This window comes from Danaus plexippus, chromosome 27 (genome assembly GCF_018135715.1).
Source record: "Danaus plexippus chromosome 27, MEX_DaPlex, whole genome shotgun sequence".
Classification (NCBI taxonomy): Eukaryota; Metazoa; Arthropoda; class Insecta; order Lepidoptera; family Nymphalidae; genus Danaus; species Danaus plexippus.
The window spans coordinates 3,124,096-3,151,140 of NC_083555.1; the positions used below are offsets into that span (position 1 = coordinate 3,124,096).

The 27,045-nt window shown below is 32.6% G+C and overlaps 1 protein-coding gene across 12 annotated transcripts; it reads right to left on the reverse strand.

The window, feature by feature from the left end:
• Positions 1-464: 464 nt before the first annotated feature.
• On the reverse strand, positions 465-27,045 carry LOC116775548 (calpain-B-like). 12 transcript variants are annotated; one of them, XM_061525014.1, is made up of 20 exons: positions 26,932-27,045; positions 22,542-22,884; positions 11,349-11,525; positions 10,923-11,041; positions 10,096-10,164; positions 9,305-9,439; positions 8,773-8,941; positions 7,351-7,532; positions 7,003-7,116; positions 6,815-6,921; positions 6,277-6,386; positions 5,838-6,034; positions 5,542-5,649; positions 5,321-5,363; positions 4,634-4,763; positions 3,686-3,865; positions 2,921-3,048; positions 2,469-2,590; positions 1,638-1,711; positions 465-843 (listed from the first exon to the last, which is right to left on the reverse strand). In XM_061525014.1, exons 2-20 carry the CDS (start codon positions 22,827-22,829, stop codon positions 761-763), a joined length of 2,535 nt encoding a protein of 844 aa, XP_061380998.1. In that variant the 5' UTR covers positions 22,830-22,884; positions 26,932-27,045; the 3' UTR covers positions 465-760. The 12 variants fall into 12 exon arrangements, with proteins under 12 accessions (XP_061380998.1, XP_061381002.1, XP_061381000.1 ...); XM_061525018.1 differs by lacking the exons at positions 22,542-22,884; positions 26,932-27,045 and adding exons at positions 16,762-17,006; positions 18,394-18,507; XM_061525016.1 differs by lacking the exons at positions 22,542-22,884; positions 26,932-27,045 and adding exons at positions 16,762-17,006; positions 18,266-18,407.

The window sequence follows — 27,045 nt, forward strand, 5'->3', positions numbered from 1 at the left end:
CTCATAAGGTGTTAAAAATTAATGGTAAATCTAAAGGAAGAGCATGGCGCCCTAACACGAGCAGTGTCTGCTTAAAGCGATGCCCTGGTCAGTGGTCACTCGCTTTGTAACAAAGGTACATTGAAACATGTTACGTGCGCGCAACATATTAAAAATCAAACATCGTCGGGTAACGTCGTTGTATGGATGAGATATCATATAACGAGTGACGCCGCTGGCTCCAGGAACGAACATCAAGCCGTGTGAACCAGAAGATTCCTGATACCACCAAGCTATGGAATGGGATTGCTGTCCTAACATCGGGGCAATCATAGTCTTAGGTATAGGTTATAAGTCTTAATATGTAATTCTTATTATATATACATATAAGTAAGTTCCGTAGTTTCCCTAAAAACTATCATTGTTAATATAAATATTCAGATAAAACATAAAAACATTTTAAGGTACTCGTGAAATGACAGCCATTATTTTTTATATATAACATATATTCAGATCTCTTTGAGGATATAAAATAATAAAAATTTTCATACAGATAACTTGCAAGCGAAATGCATTGTCATATATTAGCGTATCGATGAGTGTACTGGGAAGCGACCGCACAGTCCCTGGAGGAAGAATATTCACCCAGCATTGGAATGGGTCATCGGTGGATAAAATGCTCTGACGAGTCGTTAAAAAATACCCGTATAACATGAATTTGTGACTATAATAACTTTTTGGCGGACAATTTTGGACTTTAAGTCGTACGTGATAAGGCTTTTTAGGAGTAGACTGTGCGATTCAGCCATTCGTCCAGAGAAAACGTGGCGTAGTCGCCGCCCGACGACCTGCCTTGGAAAGCGTCTGAAACGGGACAAATCCTTTTGTTAGTACATCATTTTAGTTGGCGCGATTTTTACGTATTAGTAAGCGTATTGGTGTGCTGTGTGTAGCGTGACGTATCATTTGCGGTTACGCTTATATGAAAAAAATAATTAATTTATAAATAAAAAAAAATAATAATCTGACAATGCGTAAACAACCCGCAAATAATATGTGGCCGAGATTAGAAGGCGGCGTACGTTAACGCCATCTAGCGGCAGAAATGAGTCATTAAACGCCCCTTCACAGCTCGGCCGAGGCAGACACTTGTTGACATACTCTATCCTTATACCATTTGTATATAAATTTTCTTTTATATGAAAAAAATCTAAAAAAATTATATTTGGTCTGTCCAACTGGTATCTATATTGAGCCCACCACACTGCACGAACACGGGGTGGTGGGTTTTTGTATACAAATGGTATAACAGCACAGTATATATATTTGTATACTTGTGTCCTTCCGTCCGTTGGGTGTCTCAAGGCAGCTCCCGTTCAAGATTCTCAAGCGGCTCGTTGTTCGCTGTTTGTTTTAATTATTTGAATTACAACTACAGGAATATTTAATTACACTAACATATAACACACATATATATATATATATATACATATATATAAATATTGTGGAAAATAACTAAGACCAGCTTAACTTGTTACTTATGTTAAATTGTAAGTCAAAAATTTTAATTTTCTTTCTGTACTAATTTTATCAATGTAATATAGTTTCTGTATGTTTGTTTATCATTAGGTACACTGTGTTTATGTGTATCTCCTCACCGATCATGGTCTTCAGCCGCACCGAACACATGATGAAGTCATCAAACTGTATGTAGCCATCGCTTGACCCGTATCTGGAAGTTAAAACACATTCTTAATATTACTCAATAGAAACATTGATAGAGAAAAAATTTTTCAAAATTAAAGATATGTGAGGGTAACTTTTTTTTTAATAACAACAGTATAAAAAAAAATCCATATTAATTAATATCTTTATAATTATTGAATGAAAATTTCACAAAGATATTTTATTTTGAAAAATAAATAGATAAATATATAAAGGCTTGTGTGAAGACGGCCGGCGACAGACTGTCCCAGCAGACCAGTGAACGCAGCGCGCGGCGGCCCGCGTGTGAGGGAAGCCGTTTGTTCACTGATCTATTAGGCTGTCTGCTTAAGTGAAAGCTATGGCACTTGTTCGAGAATTTTCTTTAAAATCAAATAGGTGTCGTAGTGTGAGTGTTTGTGTGTGTGTGTGTGTGTGTGTGTGTGTGAATATGGGAGCGTGTGTGTATCTGTCTGTGGGCGTGTCTGTTTGTCTATATGTGTGTGTGTGTGTGTGTGAATATGGGCGCGTGTGTGTATCTCTCTGTGGGCGTGTCTGTTTGTCTATATGTGTGTGTGTGTGTGAATATGGGAGCGTGTGTGTATCTATCTGTGGGCGTGTCTGTTTGTCTATATGTGTGTGTGTGTGAATATGGGAGCGTGTGTGTATCTATCTGTGGGCGTGTCTGTTTGTCTATATGTGTGTGTGTGTGAATATGGGAGCGTGTGTGTATCTATCTGTGGGCGTGTCTGTTTGTCTATGTGTGTGTGTGTGTGTGTGTGTACCTGTGAGCGAGCACGTTCAGTACGTGTGCGTTGACGGTGTATCCGGCGGAGTGCAGCGCGTCTCGGAGACTGTGGGCGGGGATGGCGCCGCGACCTTCCACGTCATACAGGCGGAACACGGCCTGAGGAGACACGGGGGATATAACTATATCTATATATATATGTATGTAAAATGTTTTTATTTTAAATAAAAACCTCTGGTTCAATTATATATTCAACGAAATAAATTTTGAATATAATTTCATTTAAGCTGACTATACTAACCGACTTTTAAAAATAACTAATGTATGTAGAAGTAATTTTTTTGAGGGTAGTCTGGTATTTGTTTTTAAATATAATCTCTGCTGTTGTGTATTTGATAGATAATATTGAAGGGATTGCAAGGAAAATCTGAAAATTAATGCCACATAATTCCGTATATAACATAAATTATCAAACAGCGCGTCACCTACCCTCCAGTTGCGCAAATCGATCCAAAGAGATTTGAACTCTTCGAAGCCGAGTCCGCCAGAGTTGTCTTTGTCCAACATAGCAACCATACTCCTACAGACTTCCTTAGAGAAACCTTGTCCTTTTAGTTCTGTAATTTACGTAAATTATTATGTAAAATGTGTAAATTTACACAAACTACGTAACAGCTAGAATATATGAACATTATATATAAATACATTCCGGCCGTACTTAAGTAATAATTTTATGGAAATGGAGGTGATTCTACATAGTGTAATAATTACGAATTTAACGAAAATGCCCATTTTTTGTGTCGAATAATATACGCATGCGTGTGAAGCTCGAAATGTCAATACTTGTGAGGGATCAGAAATATTCACATTTCCGTGTTAGTGGCGGTTAAAGCGTTACTTGAGAGGACCTAAAAAAAAAAACAAAAATACAAAAAAATCTCTGCAAAATCTGTAAATGAACAGGTCACAGACAAATAAAAATAGACATTTTGTGAAAATAATGTCCTCCATTTCGATAAAATGCCTTATGATTACTGTAGTCGCATGCGGCGGTGTCCGCTCACCTGTAACATGTCTAACGCATTAGAAAAAATACATTAAAAAAAAATTAAAAATAATCAGTCATACTAACAAAAAAAAAATACGTTTTATTCAAATGCTATAACACATTTATTTAGAAGTAACTTTAATATAAAAATAATAATACGTGAATTACGTAAAAAAAAAATTTTTGTTTACAGCCGTTACACAAACCTTGCGTCTGCGGCTGGTTGAGGTGGACCTGCTCCGGCTGTGTTTGCATCTGCTGCAAGTCTATTCCTATCTCCTTGCAGATCGGCGTGCAGAGCGCGCAAAGCAGCTGTTCCAAACAGCTCTGTTCGCTCGGCGGGGATCCCCCGCCCCCGTCATAAGCGCCATGCCGCATAGCCATTTCTGTAGCCCGACATTACTTTCAGTGCGCCATTTTATTGGTCCACAATTAAAAAAGAGGTTTTTATCTTAATCCTAAGCATATTACAATCTGTTAGCTAATAGATAACAAAACATCAACTTCAATTGATAATATAGAAGCAAATCATAATTTTATATAAAAAAAAAAATATATATCTAGAAAGAAACAAAAATAATAATAATAATTCTAACTATAACTAATGTAGTTAAGGTTAAAATCTTACTTACAGATGTCATCGGTTCGTTTGGCGGACAATTACAAAGCGGCATTAGGTCTAAGCGTTACAGTTCGCGACATAGAAATGGGCATTTTGTGTAAATTACATAAACATGGGAAAATTTTTTTGTCGTTTAAAATCAAGCTGACGTAAAGTCACCTCACTTGATTGATGTCATTTATAACGAAAACCAAAGGTAAATCATATATTATATATAAAGCAGAATTAGCAAAAAAAATTAAATTAACTAAGTAAAGATTAATGTGAATTCGTGTGCAATGAAATGTAAATGTATACTACAGTAACATTACTTATTGTTATGTGAATATGAGAAATATTGCAAGACAAATGAAAATGTGTGTGTGTGTGTGTGTATATATATATGTAATGCGTGTTTATGGTTATTTTGTTATTTTTTAGCTTCTTACTTCTTAATATATTATTTATGGAGATATCTATCAATGTATTTCCATCATATGTGTGTGTGTGTGTGTGTGTGTGTACGTGTGTGTGTGTGTGTGTGCGCGCTCACCCTCTCTCATGGCGTAGTCCAGTATCTCCTTCAGTTCCTGCCAGTCCACCTCCCCGTCGCTCCCAGCCAGGCGGGTGAAGAACTCTCTAACAGGATCCGCGGGCTCCGGGTTGGGAGTTATTTCCTTCACCTGACACACACACACACATAACACTATATATATTATTCACATAATAGTAAAAAAACTATGCTTCTTTCCTAATGAGTAAACAAAAATACAAAAATGTATCTAGGAAGTATTTTCTTTGTATCATGACTCTAGTTCTAACAATCCCATCCTCGTTTTGGTCATGATGGCCATTTTGTCCATTCTTATAGCAATAAATTCCACGGAATGCCAGGTCCACTGCGTGTCTTCCCAGCGTCCGTTTGACCGCCGTAATGACATAATCTAACATTTTCTGAGAGATGAGGACTCACAAAAGTTGTTAGAGTATGTAACTGCGGCGTCATCTCCCGCAGGTAGCCGACACTCCCATGTATTATATACATATAATAACTATATATATATATATATATATATATATATGACAAGACAATACTGAACAAGAAAATGTCATCTACACGAGGTGGAGTCGAACCTGGGACTTGTTTATATTCAGTAGAAATTTCAATTCAGACATATATTAGCTTTTGAGAGTTCGCGTGACTCGTGTTAGTGTAACTAGTGTATTAAAAGTCACTCACTCTGTCATCCACGTCTCCCATCCCTACTTCTTCGTCGTTCTCTCTGGAGAGAAAAATAAATAAATTAGGCACAGCAAAAATAATGGCAGCGAACTCGCTGTAACATAAAAATTGCCCTTTTTGTGGGTATTTTTGTATTTTATGAATATGGGAATACCTTCATTAGTTTGTCAGTGTACTGAAAATAAAACGAGATATGTAATTATTTTCATATAACTCACGTCATGTTATTCGTTTTCTCGGAGAACACACGCAACAGGAACTCCCCTTCCTCGTCAGGTTCGAAGGTGGACGGCACTATGACGTAGCTTCCGGGCTCGAATTTGAATCTATGGAACAGTTTGTTAATACAATTAGGCTTGTAAAAAGTATTTTAATCAACGTCACATTCTCCATCTCTCTCCCTCTCAAACATCCCATCATATCTCTCGTCTCCTTTAAATCTGAACCTGCTTCCACTCTCCGTCCCATTCTCGGTCTCTCTCCCACTCACACCCCTCCATATCTCGCGTCTCACCTGGCGCTGACCTCCCTCAGATTGATGAAGGCCTGCGACCTGCCCACACTGGCGTTGTATTTGAAGAAGTTGACATCTAAGGGCTTGGGCACATGGCCGTAGTCGGGCAGGCGGTACACCGCGAACCCTATGGTGAGGCACTCGAGCCCCTGGTGACGCTGAGAGCGACGGTTCTTTTGCATCAACGCCACTATTATCTGTTCGCATATAAAATAATATAAATGTCACTAATGCCATTTTATGTACGTAGGTAGTCAAAAATAAATTTCGAACGTTGCCATAGCGATTCATTTAAAAGAAATTTTAGGTAAAATCTGGATATATGCACAAATATTTAGATTAAATGTATTTAAAACCTGTTTATTCTATATATATGTCCGTATAAGACCCACAGACACTACACCAACAATCTGTCGTAGTATATATATTCCATACGTACGGTACATTTGTTCTCCGCGTCATCTTCGTCGGGGTCTTTCAGTGTAACGGTGTATTGAGGATTCTTCCAAAACGATTCCAGGTAATTCCTACAGCCGCCAGCGGTTACACCTTAAAAAAAAAGCATTATATATATAACCTTTATTTTGAAGTTTCCTTGTAAGCCCCTACAAGTTAGGTTGTCGTATTTGACTTCAAAACTATCGCATTAACAACATAAACATATTGTTATAACAGCACACCCAAATGTCAAGATTTGGGGCGTGGCTTGTGTGACGTCACTGAAAGTTTGTAGGAGTGGGGGTGAGCTTAAACAGTATATAATACTCCGAGAGTATGAATGCATTTATATAACATGAAGCCTTCATCATTAGAGCTACCAGCTAAAGTCGACAGAGAATAACTTTCACTCTATCTGATGGGATAAATGATTGTACACTATATATATATATATATATATATATATAAATCCTTACCGATATAATATATGCATGTAATAAGATTATTTATTTAATCCACTATATTAGTATAAATCTCACCTCTGACCCACTCCCCTTCAAACACAGACATCTCCCACTTCTTGGTGCAGCCCTCAGGACATTCTTCGGGGTCCAGGGAGTCGGGGTTCAAGTTGCAGATTTCGACTCTGGAAACACACAATACAAACTTTTAGTCGCGGAGTCCCGGGTCAACACTAGTGTAGTTGCAACCAGTCATAACATGTCACCTATCAAAGTTGCTGGTGAAGTCCTTGAATGCCATCCAAAATTCTCCATCATCGTCAAACGTCAACCCCAGCTCCTCCTTCTCGGATTGCGGGATGAAGCGCCATTCTGGTGATCTACACAGATAATATATTAAGTATATATATATATACTAGATATATATAGTTATGTCTGCATGTATTATAACACTATAATAGCAATTTCTTCATCTATACAAAAATTATATAATAATTTTTTTTTGGTTTAAAACTTTGGGTAAAATATTGAATAATATTTTTGTACCTCCTTAACATATAGTTTTATTTAAAGGTCTCTTTAATCATATATGTATATATATATATTTCACTAACTTATCACTCCAAGGTCCGTTCCATTCAGCCTCATTGCCCCAGGGGTTCCTTAACCTCAAGAGGGGTATTTTCCCAGCACGTCCCGGGGTCTCTATGTCAACATACTTGACCCTAGTCACGGAGTACGCGTGACCCCTGATCAGACCTACTGGGGTCTCCGCTTCCAATACATTGGGGTCCGGCTGAAAAAAGATTAATATTTAAATCTAAATTTCATTGTTATTTAAATATACTAAAGTTACTTGTTATTTTAAACTATTATCTTCTATGTTAGTATCTTATTTTCGCTGCCGGGTTACAATTTATGTCCATCTCTTCCAGTCTCATCTATCGGCCGTCATCTCCAGTCACACCTTTCTTACTGATGTCATCTTTCACTCATAAAGTTGTGCATGAGGGTTTAAGGCGGAGTTGAATGGCATAAGTTGTGGGTGATGAGAATAAGGGCATTCATCCTGTCATTTTATTTATATATATATCTACATATATATATTTACATATATATGAGACATATCAGTAAGAAGCACACAGCAAACATCATCACAACACCAATCATCATCATCATCTCAGCCGGTTCTCACTGAATACTTTCTTATAATTTGATGAGTTACTTCGTCTCCTTGATTTGGAATCTACCCTCGGATGCATGTCGAGTAAGTCAATGTCTGAATATCGTCTGATTTGCTAAGTACCCTCATGATTCGGTAGGCTGGCATTTTGTATGTAGGACAAAAGTAGCTCTTATTAAACGAATCGTCTCATTATAATCTGAGCCAATATAAGTAGACGTGAAAAATTGCTGGTTAATCTATAGCCAGAAATTTGTGTGTACTTTCAAGAGAATTCTGGTATATTGATAAGCGAATGCCACAGATATCATTGGAGTAACAATTTTTGCCTTAACAGTTTTCGATTTGACTTTAAACAAGCTGTAGACAGCGTTACGGAGAAAGATGTGTTGTACTGGCGTTCGCAGTCATTATTTTTTTCCTGACTACCTTTCATTTCGATTGAAATCTCATTGTAAAATATTTCTATGTTAGTGTAAACGATATTGATATAGCAATTTTTAAATTATTTTGTCTTGGTGGCCTGGAGGTTAAAAGGCCCGCCTCTCATACTTGACGGCGCGGGTTCGAAACCTAGCAAGTAACAATTTGATCTTTTCCGAGTCATATGTACTTTCTGAGAGTATTTAGACACCACTGGCTGGAACAGGCTACAGCAAGCCTTGGGGTCTAAAAAGCCCCAGAAAGTGTTGGTGCAGAAGGCAAGGGGAAACCACTGCAACTATCTTCCCAAGATAGTCATCATGTATACGGAACACTGATACGGGATGACCACGACGAGTCTGCAAAGACTCTTGCGACGAAAAATAAATAATTTAAATAACCTTTTCTTTGGCGGAGTAGTTTACCCTACCTCAATACTGCATCCCATGAGTGAGTTACGTTCGTATGCTTTCAGTAGTATAGTATAGAAGTTGGGCGGTAGTTCCGTCATTTCGTACATTTCGGTCACACCGCCCGTGAAATCTTCCATGGCTTCACAGGTTGAACCTCCCTTTAAGGCTTCATAGGAACCGTGGAGTCTGAGGAATTGATTCATTAATTTATAATATATATAGCAGCTTTGGTTGTATTAGTAATTTTATTCTGTAGAACTTTTAGATAATAAATCTCTTAGAGATAATAAATCTATTTTTTTTTCTTAAAATCTATTAATAACCATACTTATATAGTATTCAAAGACAAATTCCACTGAAACTAGATATTTTGTGCTTAAAACTGGTTAACAGCATGGCTTCAATATAAAATCTTATAAAAAACGGTTCAAGAGATATGTTTAACCAACACAGACATACATACATAAAAGATTTCTTATATATAACATATATGTAGTTATATATTTTTGTCAATTTTCTATATAGATGTTGTTTAATCCTTATACATACTTAGCATAGGCCTTCTCCAATAAGGCACTCCAAAACTCATTTCTCTCTGATGAGTGAAGAAAGACCAGTTTACCGCGGTACGTCGGCAGGCGGTCGTCGACGACAACGTCCACCCAGCGACCATACTGCCAGAACCTGGAACGTGAACAGTGTGTATTGAACGAGGGATCAAGATATAATGGAATTTGATGTGTACTTTATATTGGACTATATTAATATATGATGATGATGATGATGACAGATATACATGTAAGTGTATGGTAGAGAGACTCGTATCGAAAATATTCCTTTTCTTGTATTCATTTATTATCTAGAAGTAATAATCTTCATAAGTAAGATCTTTCTGATTGTTCTCAAAATACCCTCTTCATCAATGTAAACAGTCTAAGCAGTGCATGAGGTCCGTTTTGTGCAAGTACCCACAGTTGTAAAACAGAATCTGACATACAAAACTCCAGGCGTAAATGTACTGAATTCAATCTAAATTGTCTCAAAAGTCTTAGACTTATTTTATCTAGGATTGTTTTTCAGCATATAATTATCTATTAAGGTTTCTGTTTGGTTAAAATTATGTAAATATCTTGATGTAAATTGTAAAATTAGTATTTTTTTTTAATTGTTTTTGGGGAAACCATTGAAGTAATCCGTCGTTGTTATGTTTGCTTTTTTTTTTGGTAATTTTTTTGTTTGATTGCTTCCGACAAATATATTGATTGAAGTCATACCACCTCCCTGTTTGAGCTTTCTGATTTTTGGCAAATACATTTAGTTTTATATAATACAAAATTAACCGGAAGTGGAAGACACCAGCGTATTCTTCGTCGAAGCTCTGGTCGTCCGGCACTACTTGGAAGAAGAGTCTGAAATGAGATGGGATTATAAATACCTATACACATATCACATCTTGCCCGCCAATGATCAAGGTTGCTGCAAAGCAACCGAGACGTGAGGGTATGTAGTTTAAAATAATAAAAAAAAAACCGGTATAAATCCGAATAAATTAGTTTCATTTAAATAGTTAAATTATTTAACCTGTGCTCATTACGTTTTAGCTATACATATAAAGATTTGTCTTTTCTAATATCATTAAGTGAGAAGGCTTATTACTGATAAACTGTTAACGCTGCGTATCGAGTGTCGAAGCAAACTCGGAGTAGGTTCAACAAACAGATATGTTTCAATTATATTGTACGCATAGATTTTATAGTAATTTTCAAACCCTTATCGGAGTGACTTGAACATTTTATTTTTAATTTGTTACATCTGATTAATTTTTGCCGATAATAAATACCAGCGAAAACAATAGTATTACTTTTTTTAAATACGTTATTTAATTTAATTGTGTGTTTTTATTTTACAATTCTTATCACTTATTAATACTAAAAAGTGTTTATTAATTTAATTTCGTTATTGCATTAACTTATATACGACTAGTTAGTGGATTTTGAGGAATTAATTAATAAAAGTGGTATGGAAATAAAATTACGAACGTAAATATAAATTGCAAGCAGCACTTTTTTGCATAACAGTCGGATAAGTTGAAAACTTTGTCGGATAAGTTGAAAATTCGGATATAATGCAAAATCGTCGGATATTATTATAATTTCAAGACACTCACTTTCTATGGAGCGTCAGATTGGCGACGGCAGCCAGCAACCAACAGTCTCCTAACTCGCCCTGTTGCACGTCGAAGCGACTGTAGCCCTCCACGAATAGCTGCGGATCTTCGCTGATTTCCTGAATACAATATTCATATAAAGATACGTTCCATGTTAGAAAATAAAAAAATATTAAAACGCGTTATGTCCAAGAATTATTAAATCGCAATAACTGGCCATATACAAAAAAAAAATGGCAATTATATCGTACATATTATAAAACTATTGGAGCTAGCTAAATGTGGTCGGATTTATTGCAAAAAATTTTTCTCAAAAAAAACATTAACTTTACAATTTAATTTTTTAGCTTGATAAATGCAACAAAAATTCTAAGTACCAAAGAACAAAGGCAATCATTACATATATATATATATATACATTCTTACCCCAGGTCTTAGCCATGTTAAGGGTCTATCCAGACGTTCCTTGTAGTACAAACTGCGATCGGTGGCCGGGAATTCCGGATCCTCGAACAGCCTGCCTTCGGAGAGACAGCGAGATCTGATCTCCTTGAAATCCTGGTACGTGGCTGGACCGAATGATGACGGACGGGTCTCACCGAGCTAGACGACGTATGTAATACATTTTATATATAATGTTATATACATATATGTTTTTTTAATGTTTCGTATATTGTTAATGTTCTTGATAGGCTTGTGTTCCCATGTCAAAATAAACGTGGAAACTGTTCTGGCAAATTGTTTTTAGCTTACCGAAATAATTTATTGTAATATCAGCTATATTGTTTCACATAAATAAATAAATATTTATGTAATAATATAAGCAAATGTTTACCTAAAACGTTAATTAAGATAGTATTGTCTAACGATTTATATTTTTTCTTTGTCGTTATCGTAACCAGACGTATGTGTTGAAGGCAATATTATTTAAATATATATACATAATGTATGCAATAATAATTGCGTAGATGATTTCCAATAGAAAAATCACAAACCCAGAACAAACGTTCGCCTGTAGGCATGAACATGTGACTGCCGTTGTAATTTACTGGCGTTTTGAATCGATTTACCCTACTTGGTACGACGATCGATTTTTTACGTGGTGATTTATTTTTGATTTCATCGTTATTAACTTCCGATGTAACTTCGGACGTAACTTCCGGTTTGGCGAAATGAAATCTATTCGAGATGTTTGACCTGTCTGTAGTCGATACTATTTTTCGGTTCTCGATATCAATTCTTTCATCTGAATCGATTTTGTTGGCCCAAAGAGGTTTTCCTTTTGTCTTATCGATATCCGACACATTCGATTTCCTTAGTAATTTCGCAAAAAACCCCGCGTTTTTAACATCTCGATCGGTTTTAGGTATGGATTCAGGTTTATTGAAAGCCTCAACTGCCGTTAGTACAATCACATTCTGGAAACCGGTGGTCACTTTCATGGAATTATTTTTATTCAATTTAACAAATTCTTCTTCCATGTTGGACACGCTCATTAGGACTGGTCGCAGTGATGAAGTTGTTTGGATCCCTTTATAGGTCAGGGCCGGTTAATCATTTGTTAAGTACAAATAATTGCTGTCACATGTCCTCGGTCCAAAATCGATATTTCTTGTTTCAAACGATATAATTTGTTAGCATATTAATGGAAAATGTTTACGAGGTTGCCACCAAATACGACAACCGCTGACCAACTGAGTATTGTGAGCGTACACCATTAAAATATTCGCTGATAACCAACTTGTTATAATCCCATAGGGTATAAACGTCAGTTGTGTGAACCACTTAGTTAAATTGATATAATCATCCATATAAATTGTTAACTATTGTGTGTTCCGTATAAGTTTTTGCGTTTCTTGGGATAGTTACACGGCGTAGTTCAAAAATATTAAATTCATTTTAAGTTTCCATCATTAAATTTACTTGAAATGAGTTTTGAAAGTGACGTCACCTGATGTATATAAGTATTTTTGTATGCTATTATAATTGTTGTTCTGTACTTATAACATCCCGAAATAGCACAACTTATGTGCTCGAAAATGTTATTGACCTAACAGAATTCTTGCGAGCTTTTATAATATTTATAGTTAATTAATTTTTTCTATGGTCATTCCTGTATTGATATAACACAAATTAGGCATTTTTTACGTTCAGTATTTTTTTTTAATATAATAATTAACAAATTTATACTCAAATTAAATATAGAGGAAATACTAACACTGCTATCAGTTCTTTTTATTTTGCGTTAGCTATATGAAACGCATTATTATGACGTGGTCCAATAAAATGAGTATAACCGAGTTTAGGTAAATATTTTACCTTTACCTTGACTGTTGATAATGGCAGTCATAAACGGCGCTTATCAATGGACTGGTCTATTTATATGACATATGCATAGTAATACTAACTCCAGGGTGTGACCCGCTGATCTAATAAAATTATCTATGACCAAATTTATTGTTTACACCTATATACACACATATATATATATATATATATATTATTCTGACAGACTAATATATATTATTCTAAGTAATATGATGTACTACAGATTATATTCTTAATTCAGAAACAGGAAAAACTGAGGGTAGAAATAGTAATCATGTCTTAAACGCGTATTTTTATTTTTTGTATGTATGCATATAATATCTTAAAATGTACCTAAAGTTTATTAATTTTTTTTTAGCATATATGATTTTTATATAAATGAAAAATAACTTGATGATATATTATTTCATACAGTTTTAATTAGAGGACGATTTTTCTTAATATTTTAAGAATAATACTTAAATGTACATATAGCTTTATTCCGTTGCAAAGCCTTCGTACACACTAACCCTTACCTAAACTCAATGTGCCGCTGAAACCTTTTGACTGACCATACGTTGCAACGGCAAACTGGACGCGGAAGGGTTTTAAATTTTTTAATATCTGCTAACTGTTGAAATCAACGGAACACTTGGAGAGTTTATATAGCTATTACGTTTGGGCGGAATTTTAAATTATTATATATTTTTACGTATTAAATATTGCTTCAGATTTTAGATTGGATAGTTGAAAGGGATAACATAACTGTATAAATCAATTTTAAAACGCCTTTTCACAACCGGGGATTCGAGTTTTGCAATAAAAAAAATCACTATTAATGAGAAAACGTCGAACTGTCGGTTTTGTAACCTTCTACTAAGGATAAATAAAGTAAAACTTATACTAAGGACATTCAGTTTGTTCAGCTTTAATGACATTAACTGAACAACGTACGTTATGTCGAGCGAAGGTTTATTTATTTTAAAGCTAACATTGGCGCAGTGCTTATTTTAATATCAACAACTTTATATGAATGCTTTTATTATGATAATAAAATGTATGGTCTATTTCAGGGCGAATTAAATTAAGGATACATAATAAACTGGTTTAGACTTTAGAGATAAATGCATGGTGTATTAAAAAATATATATATATATAAAGCCTCCTTCAGCGAAATCTGTATTATTTGTTAAAGCACTTCATAATACAACTCTTATAGTGAAATAATATCCATTACTTTAACTAGTCATTACTATTACTAAAAACGCAATTCCGAAGTCAAAGCAGAAGAAGTAGCGAGCTAAACTTAGTATTAATCATCTCTGACAAACATAACAGTAATTCCTATAACCATCTTGTGTGTTGGTTTAATTTAAAAATCAATAAAACTTTTTTGTTAACTGTCTAGACAAGGGGTCTATGTTCTCTACAGGAAAGACGTCTGACAATATTATAGGATACTTTATTATAAAAACTAGTCTCTGTACACGGCTTTGCTTGTTACATTATTATTTACTATGAATAAAATATAAATTATTTCTATAAAATAAAAAGTTGTGTCATAGCAATGTTGGTTACTAGATAATCATTTTTTGTTTATAGACGAAGGTATTTACGACACAAAATTCGACTATTGTTCCAATATATCGTCTGAAAATCAATGAAAGTTATATTGAAAACGACACAGCAGTTTCCTCGGAACGTTACGGCCCATAAAGATAGTTGGGAGCGGTTGTTTGTCTTAAAAAAAAAAAAATTCAAACATTAGATAGATTTTATTTAAATTCCTCTGTTTCACTGTTTTCTTGAACAGATTTTTTTATCCCGAATTAATTTAGCTGCACTTATAAATTAATTATAAACGTATACAATACATATCAACACATTCTTTATATGTGTTAACAAATATAAATCGAAGCAGGTTTTATTAAATATAATTTTTTATAAAAAAAACCTTCCTAATGAAGCCAGTCTATATGTAATCAGTAATCACTACATCTATCTCGCGACCAGTTCGAGATTATTAATAGTTCTGATAGAGTAAATATTTATAAATTCGTTCGCTTCTGAACTATTTTATTGCTTCATTTTTGCTTCATTTTATTGCTTCATTTTACTGTAAGCCTGAATTTGACGTTTGAAGACTTTACTGAGATACTTTAAGTATGATAGTAAATATTCAAATTATAGAATGTTAGTGTAACGTTTCTTTAATTTACCCCTAACAAGGAACGATTTATTAAATTTACCTACAATTTATTTTTAGGATTTGAATAGAAAAATAAAGTTTTTATTATTCATATTTGTCAAGAGTTTAACCGTTTAATGAACCGGTGAAGCTGTTGAATTAAGAACTTCTTCCTTTTGATGTTGGTTAAAAATATAGAGGGAAAGATCTACGATGTCGTTCTTGCAACTGGGGCTAAGATATAACAGCATCGGGTTACTTACAAATTGGTCAATTACTGAAATCGCTCAGGCCTTGAAATACTATCTTACTGATGGTTGAATTGTTTAAAGTAAACCTAAGAACTACGTACAGTGAATTGCGTAACTGACAATTACTTAAAAAAAATACCATCTCGTTTTAAATCCTTTCAAATTTAAATAAGGAATATTAATGATATATTTTTTTACACCATGAAGTTTTTAATCAATTTCGTAAGCTTTGCGAAACTATGACGTCACATGTCAGTTCCTAGTGACGTAGCAATGATTCATAGTTTATTTGAGAAGTCCACGTTGTAAGACGCGAGATCTTTTGATCTTGTATTTCCTCAAATGCTTTGTCATTATTTCCTTTTGATTACACATAGGCAGTTCGCCAATTACATACATTATTATGTATGCAATATGACGCATAAATACCTATCCTTCACGGACATTAATCCATAGGTAGGTACTGAGATTCAATACTATGGCGAAAAATTCCAATACCTTGTGTTTATATGGAAGATGATATGAAAATTGAGAATTCATTATATTATATGGAGTAAGTAGAATAGATAATTTTTTAAGATGAAGTCGAACGCCCTTGGAATATATGAAGCAATGATGCTTTGTTGGATTATGGCTATACATAGAACATACTCCACATTGTGCACACGAACATCGACAAAGTAAATTAAAATACATTTTAAATTAACATCGAAAACAGGAATTTAAAATTAAATATCAATTAAATAGCACATATATTATTTAAGAGAATATTTAAATTATAAATTTATTAAATACACACATTAAAATCATTATCTTTTAAGTAAACCGCGGAATAAAAACTAGTTTCAAATACCGAATATCGTGTGTTTAACTTCAGTCAATAAACTGTGTGGGTGTCCTGACTTGCTTGTAATGCCACGACATTTCGTGTAGGTTACATTAAATTAATAATTAATTATTTATGTACCCCATGGGTAACATAAAAATTAATAAATATAATTAAAAAAAAAATAATTTGAAAATACAGCAAAAAGGTTTAGTTACATATTTGCAATAGAAAAAAAATATAGACATCTCTCGTTATAATACTTACCACTTTATAATTTTTGATGCTCGGTAAAACTCTCTTATGTTCGGCCTCTTTCTTTTGGAACACTTCGTTAATTATGTTCCCAAGCGCCTGAGCTCCATAATTCAACAATGCTTGACCGCCTTGGTTCAAAATTTGTCGACCGGCCCCGGACAATAGCGCGCCAAAATCAGCGCCGCCATTTTGCCCCATTTCTCACTCACTTATTTACACTACTATTTTTTATTTACCGTTACGACATTTTAAGGCTGTTTAGAAAAAATATATATTGTGATGTGTTCAATGTGTAATTTATATTGTTATTGTATTAATTGGAACAGGAAAATATTTTCAAGGACAATTTATGCATTTACAATAAATGATATGACGATTATTTGACATCGCTGTTAACAACCACAACAGTAGGAAGTGAGGTTATTTAACACATTGTTATCGTGAGTAAAATATATTATTTAACTGATACTGTTTTACTACCCAGTAAAATCGAACCAACAGCAAATTAATACATGAGTATGTAAGTAACATGTGATGGTAACTATTTTAATTTTCTCTTAACTAGTTATAATTTATAGAAAAAAGTATAATAATAGCACTGCAGACACATAAAACTATTGTTACTATGAAGCAATAAAAAAGTTTAAAACAAGAAAATTAATTGTCACAAATATAAATAATCAGAGATCAAAAATGTCCAACGTCCTTGTATATAAAACCCAAAAAAATATGCACAAAAGCAACAAAATATACCACAGTCTTTCAAGTGTTACAATACTACTTTAGTCGGTGTACGTTTAAATTATGAGAACACATCGAGATAACTAATGACATCATCACAGAAGGCTCTAATTAAATGGTATTTTTACATAAACAGCACATAGACTGCGGTATGTACATTAAAGTTGTGATAATTATTATATAGTATGTTTGTTTTATTGCGATTAGTAATGAAATCGAGCATCTAGCTGTAAGTTCTAAGCAAAATCGGTTGATAGTATGTTGCACCAAAAATTATATACTGTGTGCGAGCATTTTTAATATTTTTATATTGAAAATTAATCTATTCAACGATAATTAACAACGATTTTTGAAAATAGTTAACATTAAATTCGATTTTAAACTGATTTACATTTAATATATAGGTTAAATGTTAATAATTAAACTTAAATGAAAGTCACTTAACAAGAGGTACATATGGAAATTAAATTGTTAAAAATTAATAATTACATGTGACTTAATTAATTGAATATGATACTGTGCTGTTAAAATTAATGGAATTAAGTAACAACCTTATAATTAAAATTAATATCATGGGTGGAGTACTGTTAGTTGCAAAGTAGGTCAATATGTGGAACACATTTTCACAAATGCATTAGAAACTTTACAAACGTGTAGGTTATTCACAATTTTCGGCTATGTACTTTATAATGGCATATTTTTAAACCAAAACCCATCAAAAGGAAGTGATATCATCGACACAGAAACAACCAAAAATAGTTTTTACTACCACGTCTAATCGAATATCCGAAACACTTAACACATCACGACATACATATTTTTTATATTAAACCACATTTATACAAAGTTATACTTATTATTATTATGTATATCAGTAAATATTTTGTAACACAACCGTACCCAGAATATAGGACGAAAATTGACAGCGTGTAATCCGAACTATTAGAAGTTTCTAACTGTTCCACGAGATCAAATTGTAAACGCGACCGACTTGATATAGCAGCGTTATACACTAAGATTCTTGCCAACATCAAATGACGTAAGACTGGGCGCCCATTGATTTATTTTGTTGGCTACTTCAGATACCTATACTTTTCTATATAGCTGTTATTTTCTGTTTTATATTGTATTGATATATATAATAAACAACTATTTTTTTTCCGTGGACGCTATGGCAACACAAGATGGTGAAGCTTAAAATATCTTTATTAATATATGTGGTCGTGTAAAAGTATTTTTAAATGTCGGTGTCGGATGTCGGCATATCTTAATGTCAGTTTAAGTAAGATTTTTAATGATTAAGATAAGGCTGCCAAATAGTACGTTGTTATGACTCAAAAGGCCAAAAACGAAGGTAATATATTCCATAGCATCGAGGTCGTACATTATATGTGACTCAAAACGAGTTCGATTTTATGATTTATTACGATAATTTAATTTTTTAGTGCACTTTTAATTAGCAATAGATTTTTAGTACTCAAGATAGATTTTTAGTAGACAAGTTTTGAATAAATTGAAATGGTTTCATCTGTTTTTTTTTTTTTTTGTTTAAAATATAAAGGCATAAGTAAGATAATAAGTGACATTTATAATTTTTGGGTTGAGGACGTCTCTTCACCTTTTTAAAATTCACCTCGACTTTCAATCACCGCTTGGGATATTTCTTTTTATTATAGTACTATATTATTTTCATACTCGGCCTTATATGACGAATGATATTAATGATACTAATTTTTACACCATCGTAAAGAAACTGTTTTAAAAATCTAGGATGATAATTCTTAATTTCAAAAAAGAATAGAGTCCAAAAAAAAATACTTCTTTGACGTAACCTTCAACTATGGAAACTTAAAACGAATTTAAGTTAAATTATCCTGGGTATTTAGAAGCTAGCAAGAACGGATATATTACTTGTTCGAAGCTCGTACCAAATGTTTTTTTGACCTGAATTTAACTACACAAGTGGTAAACTGGTTTCAGTGTTCACAACGGATTTATAAATATCTTTACTCCCTTAAGATAATTTTAGCATCTGACGCGTATTCTTAGTATATCTTTTATCTTTATAAATTTTACTTTCAATTTACATGTATATGTAGAGACCAAAGGTCTTAATAATCCAGGAGAGAATTTTACTGTTATGATTTTTTTTTGTATTAGACTCCCATAATGAATAGCTTATAGCAATATTTTATTCTTTTAGTTTATTAGCGAAACTCTATTAAAGATTTAAGAAAAAATTTTTTTTCTTAAATTTTTCCTTTTCAATATTAACGAAAATAAAATATAAAGCCAATTAACTTTTGAGTGTCGATTATAGTACATAGATAAGACTTATATCGCACATACATTTACATATGTGCAGGTTATCATAAAAAAATTACCTACCCACAAATAATTTTTAAAGAAAATGTCGCTATTTAAGAATCATCATTAAAAAAATCAAATGTGACATATATTTTTTAAATAGTAAATAAGACATGATATGAAGGGAACCCGAATCTAGTGTTATTGAAAATAATACACATTAATTTACCTGTTAAGATAAATCTAATTAGTATGTTTGAATGAAATGCAAAGCAAAAAGATTGTTGTCTTAAAGCATTCGCATTTTCAGTTTTACAATACAGGTTTTCGGTAATTAATAAGAAAAGAAATAACATATGTAAGATATACACCTATTCCTTCTAAAATACCACAGACAACGTTTTTCTTTTTTTTAATGAGAAATTTTTAGATCATAATTGTATTTTATATGCAAATAAGTAAATATATTAATTAAATTATGCATACCGAAATTATTTCTATCGGTTATTAGCTATCATAAAGCGTATTAAAAAATAGTATTACAATTTTAAACAACATTCAGAGACGATATTTTTTATTAAACTTTATTCATACTTTTGTTATAAAAGATTATTTGTTTTTCAAATTAGTACATGATTCATTATTATCCAAAAATTTAATGAATCATAACAAAGTGATCACGCAGTTCCTTGTTTGAAAATGTAACGGTTAACGAAATAATTACGGTTAAATCGCTCCTTAAATTTTGTTGTCTGCTTAACTTTTCAGAAGAATCTTTCTGAGTCAGATGATTTGTCTCTTTCGTAACTTAATACATGAATTATATTTATCGTATTAAAAAAATCACAATCTACCCGCGTCACTTCTGATGGTAAGTGTTCATCGATGTTTTAAAGCTCGAGGAATATGGGAATGAGTTATAAAATTGAACTAAGATGTTAAGGTTTCAATTATTTCGTCTTTCGATAGAGGATAGTTTCCAAAAAATACAATAATCAATCCACAGTTTTGATGCTGTGATTCCTTCAAATTATAGTTTGTGTGTCTTCAGGGCTAGAACGAATAGTGTTACTGAGATAGTACGTTCACCACCTACGACTTCATTTCTACCCACCACATTTCTATTCCACGGGTGGAATAACAGTCAAGCACTATCCAGTCAAAATTAAAAAGAAAGAGAAGGCATCTGGGAAAGGGTAGACAGAATACACAATTGAAACAAAGTATATGAAATAGTAATTCAACATATGTAAATCGTCTATGAAATCACTAATTAAACGATAACGATTTGTTTACTAACTTCCAGAAAAGGCATCAAAACAAAATGGCTAAAAAGATGCTTCTTTAAAAATATTCTTCGCCATTTTGTTTTTTCTATTTTTTTTTCACTGGTATACACTTTGGTATACTCGTCAATATATTTATATACAATTACAGTCAACGGTATAATAGAGTTTCATAGAGTTCTTAACTGACTCGGCTTGTGGGAAGTAATGCCTCTCAAAGCCTACATATCTAAGCCTACATATCTACCTATGCAAAGATTTTTGCACACATAAATACTTTCTGCATACAACACAAGTTTTAACGCGATGTATTTTTATGTTCACTTCTGATATATGATAGGACTTTTAACAATTCATAAATCGAATGAAACCTAAGTAAGAATGTAACAAAGGAGGTTTTAATTATTTTTCGTGTAGGGCTTGCAGTATTTGCATTTATGGTGTTCACGCCATTGTTAATTATTACGGCACGCTTAGTTTGTTTGGTTGCGGTGAAAAAGTTTATGAAGAGATTTTTTTTCTTACAAAGAATCTCTATGTTGAGGGTAGTGTGAAAATTTTAACGGTTGATTTCAAATATGGTATAACGCGATAAAGTTAATAAAAAAATCCAAGATTTAAGGAATATAGTTAATGAAATCAATAGAAAAGAAATATTTCTGATTAATTTTAAAAAATATTTTGAAATAGGTACTCGTTATTATATTAAAAAGATAAAAAAAACTTAAAGTTTTTCTGTATTATTTAAAACAAAATGTGTATTTTTGGACTTACAGTGTAAGTGTAATTATGCACTTTTGTATGAATTTAAACTGCTAAATCATTCGCCTTAACTACTGAAACCCGAAGAAAGTTCCGAGCTAATTTTATTTGTATAAACAATATAACCATAGACATTACAAACACCAACAAGATTGATGTGTGCGTTCAGGTATTTTTAGTTTAGTAAGGGATTCGTGCGAAGCATTCTTTGTTCAATGTGTTTTTTCGCTTCATCATTAACTTTATTGTTATTTTTTTTTTATGAGAACGTGATTTTAAGGATGGATATATGTTTAGCACGATTACAAAAAATAACGACTAAATAACTATAAAACACTTCGTTGTGTTCCGAATTTAAATAGTAATATATTTGTTCTTTTTTTAAACCTTTCGATTACGCCACAGTTAACGTTTTAAAAACGTATTGTTTTATTTTAGCGTATACTGTGACGTGAACGTTTTAGAAATCGTATACCATCTGAAAACATAAGTTCCAAAGAGAAAAACAGGAAGTGATCAATATAGGTAGTAATCACAGTTATAAAATATAGCACGAAATGATAAGTCACATCTCCTTTCATTACAGTTTAAGTCATGTGAAGATTGAGTCATGCTTTTACTGTCGCAAACATGTTGAGAGATAAAATGTCTTATAATAATTTCAATAAAAATAAAAAAATAAGATAAACTCACCTCCAAGTTAACATTCACAGCGGCACACGCTTCTTCGATAACTTCCTCGACCGCGCCGCTCTCGTACTCCTCGGCCGGTAACGATGGGTATAATTTTACCCCAGAGAAACCAGCGTCATCTTCCGTGGGTAACGCTGGGTAAAGGCGTCCATTCCCAATCAACGGCTCACTGCTACCCTGACCTCCCCTCTCCTTGCTCAAAAATCCCCTAACAGCGGAGGCAGCGTTGGCAGATCTATGCCAACCCCAGCCATTGGCTCGAAAATTCTTCGGATAGTAGAAAGACATTTCACCAAAACAACTTCACAAGTGAAGCACTCACAACTGGTGTATTCTTTATAATCTGAAATTTTAATTGACTCATTTGAGTGACGTTTAATGAACCTATTATGGTTATAACGGGTGATAAGGAGCGTGTCATAAAAAACGCTTATGTTAGTCACGATGAAAGTAAATTTTATATTATATAAATGAAGATATATTAATAGAACATATTAGATAATACTATAGGCTATTTTCATCTACCATTACCATTACCTACTTAATACCATTTGGGAATAACGATAAACTTAATTCCTAATTCCTATGATAAAGGTGAGGTAAAGATCTTTATTCTAATTCCTGTGTAACTATTTACAGCCTCTTTATCACTTTTTACTTGTCTCTGGCCAGTAACAACTTTATGTGAGTACAATTTAGCCCGGAAATGGTTACACTTTACAATTATAAACCCATAAAGTTTGAGTATTCGTTTGAATGAGATAAGGAACAAAGAGTGACATATCAATTTTTTTTTTGGCTTTTTCATATAGCATTTTAATGGAGAAACAGAAACTGTATACAACTACTACTACTACTGATGAAAGAGAGTACCAACCTTAAAAAAAAAGCGGAAATTGAAAAAAAAAATTTTTTTTAAACTTAACTTGTAATAATTATTTAACCTATAGTCCCATAATGATAATCAGGTGTCGTACCTAAAACTTCCTAATATACTTATAGGTATTTGATAAATATTCTCAATTCATGCAATTATGTTTTTAACATAAGAGCAATATTGAGTTAAATTCTAATAGATTTATATTTCAATTTAAATTAGACAACATACAATGAGAACTTCATTACAACGAGAAGTATACGATTGCTCTAAAACAACTTGAACGCGGCATTCTGGTCGCAGGTTCGAATCCTGCACGTGTCGATTAATTTATCATTATATAGTTCCTAATATGAAATTAAATATTTTCATCCTATATTCGAACAAAGTCGCGATCTTGAGCTAGTTGCATTATCAACGTAAATGCATCTTACTTGATGTATATGATACTTTAATGCGTTAGAAGCCTAACTATGTACCGAGTCTTAGTTTAATCTGACTTCACTGAAGTCAACTATCGTAATCGTCTTTGCATTTTAACTACCTTTTGTTCGCGAATCCTTCTATATTATTACCAACGCTCCAAATTGCTATCTACCTTCATTACGAATATCATCGAATTAGCTCTGTGTTTTGTTCATATACATAAAGTTAGTATAATTATTACTAATAACATATTTAATTGTATTTTAATGATGTTATTATTTGGAGATAGAGCTGCGAAATGTATGTGAAGGTTAGAAAAGTTGAAAAGCCTAAAGCATAGCAAATTAATTAATATTTCTGATACTAACAATCGAAATGGTTTGAAAATAGTTCTTGTGACTTGTGAGTTATATTAAATAAGGTTCATTTAAAAATTAAAATCATATTTGATTGAATAAAAAAGGTAATTGTTATTAAATTCGTTAATGAGAAGGAATTCGATACGAGTTGAATAATAATATGGCAACACAGCAAGTGAAATGGCTTTTATATTTGAATTCAGTTTTTAGATTACTAGATTTTTACTCGTTACAGTAGAAATATTTAAAATTTTAATACGACAACTATCAAGGAAAATCCTTGTAAGGGACATATAAGGCTTATTATTAATGATCGTTCAATTCGTCTACACTCTATGCCCTTAAATGGAAAACTCGAGTCACTAACGTTTGCTGCACAGCATTCTTTTCAGTATGAATTATTATATTTTTATAATTAATTAAAATCAATAACACTGGCTGTCTCTTCCTATATTAAAATAGCAAGAATTTTAAACCTATTAGTAGAAATATTTTTTATTGTTTAAAAGTTATAAAGATTTTGACAGATTCTCTAGTATATTGTGGTTTGTTGATTTATTTTTATTTATAATTTAAGTATAATAGTTTTCCACTTGTATGATGAATGTTTATACATAAACATAGTCACTGGGAAAAATTTGCAGGTATTGAGACTGTAACGCTGTTAAAATAATGATAGATAAGTTTCTAGGGATTGATGTCTAGTTCAGAGAAAGGCGAACAAATTTTGAATAGATTTATTTTAAACAAAACTAATATATTCGGATTCACTGCGCCTTTTTTTTTCATTATTTAGAATGGCAATTTCATCTCGTCTGCCCGTGATCACGGTTGCTGCGAAGTAACCAAAACTTCGGGACTATGTAGTTTTAAAATAATAAAATGCGCGTAGTACATCCGAAAATATTAGTTTTATTTAAACGAATGCTCGCGAAAGTCTTTTATCTCATCATTGATTTAGTTCACTATGACTATCTACATTCAGCAAACTATAAGGAAATATCTTTCATGCAGGTACTTCACAATCAATGATTCAGTCGTAATGATAACATTATCATTTGTTTTCATACATTTGTCATGTGCCTGATATGTTATATCACAGATGACAAAACCATTAACATGATATTATTTTCGATAAATTATTTCAATGTTTTGTTCTGAATGGCTTTGTAAACAAATAAATACACTGCATTGTACGAAGCTAGAATATTAAACGCGTTTCACAGAAAAGCGTTGAAATTGAGCCAACATTTAACTCAGATCTAGGCGAGGTTTACTCCCTTGAATCAATAAACCGATAGACAATAAATACTTACAGATAATTCGAAAATATCATACATTTTTGAAAATTTACTTATATCTACCTAGACAAAGACACGTGCCTTTTTTTGTATTTCCTAATTGTTTAAATATGTCACTAAAAGAAAATATGTGTGTTTTAACAAAAAAGGTTTTATAGGCAGTTTATACATAAAAACTTTTTTTAAATTCTGAGTAACGATTTGGGTGGGACATGATTAATCGGAACAGCGCTCCTCTGTGACGTCATGAAGTACAAACACAACATATTTTAGAGGCCGTTGATTACTTTCTAATTGATATTGTTTAGGTGTGTTTTTATCTTATCTGGTGTACATAATATTCAGACATATGTATTTCATAATTCTGATATGTTAGGAAACTGGTATCGCGTTGCATTTAATGATTATTTATCATAGAAGATCAATAATCAATAATGACCATATAAAATAGTCAGAATCCGTCAAAATATTAACCACAAATATAATCAAACTTTATTGGCTACCAAAGTATGAAAAAGGTCCCTTAATAAGCCCTTTAATCTAAGTAACGAAGAAAAGGCAAAAGAATATCCAAAAAAAAAAAACCGTAAAAACAACATTTCGTTATACGGAAACGTCAATTCACAGTTAATAAAGAGGCAATAATTTAAAATCTTTTGTACACACCCAGCTGCTATTTTTACACACGAAACTACAGAGGTCGTTGACACAATCACAGGGACAGCAAGGAAAAAGTAAGGATCGAGCATAAATAATATATTTTGAAAATTATACACATTAGATATCATTGATTTTAGACATATTTATCCTTAACTAAACTTTCGTAGTTACCGGAAACGAAATCTGGAAAACACACAGGAAAACTCAACGAAATGTTGACTCATAGACGTTTGTGCCAATTTCGGACATGTGAATACTACTCTTTTGATCCCATACTACACGCGAAAAGCATATATATGACCACCATGTATATATATATACAGGTTGGTGACGATTAAAACAAGAAAATTTATTTTATACAGAAACATGAAGTGTCCTACGGTTAATTATTTTAGTTTTATTTTAAACCTTAACCATGGCAAAGTGAATATAATTTGCATAGACTTTATCTTCATATGCGCAGGTACACGAGATAATAGCATTAAATTCACATGACTTTCAATTTAAACATAATAATATTAATTTATATTTCTGTTTATAAAATGTAATTTTTTTGTTGTTATCACGTGATCTCAAACAATTGCTAGTTTTTGGACCTTGAAAACAGATGTTAAGTTAATTAAAAACATAAATTGATTCAAGCATTTTGTCTTCAAACATTGGCCAATAGTACAAAATAACTACGTTTTGTACCAGATGTCCCGTTAATTATATAGAGCAAATATATTAACATCGCAATACACACAAGTTTCGCTAAAAACACTTACCAGAGTACGTCACCGAACTCCAAGATAAAGATGAATGAGATACAGCGAATGAACACAGAATGATATGATCAGATTTGCTCATTCACTTGTTGCCGCGCTAATTGACAGATAAAA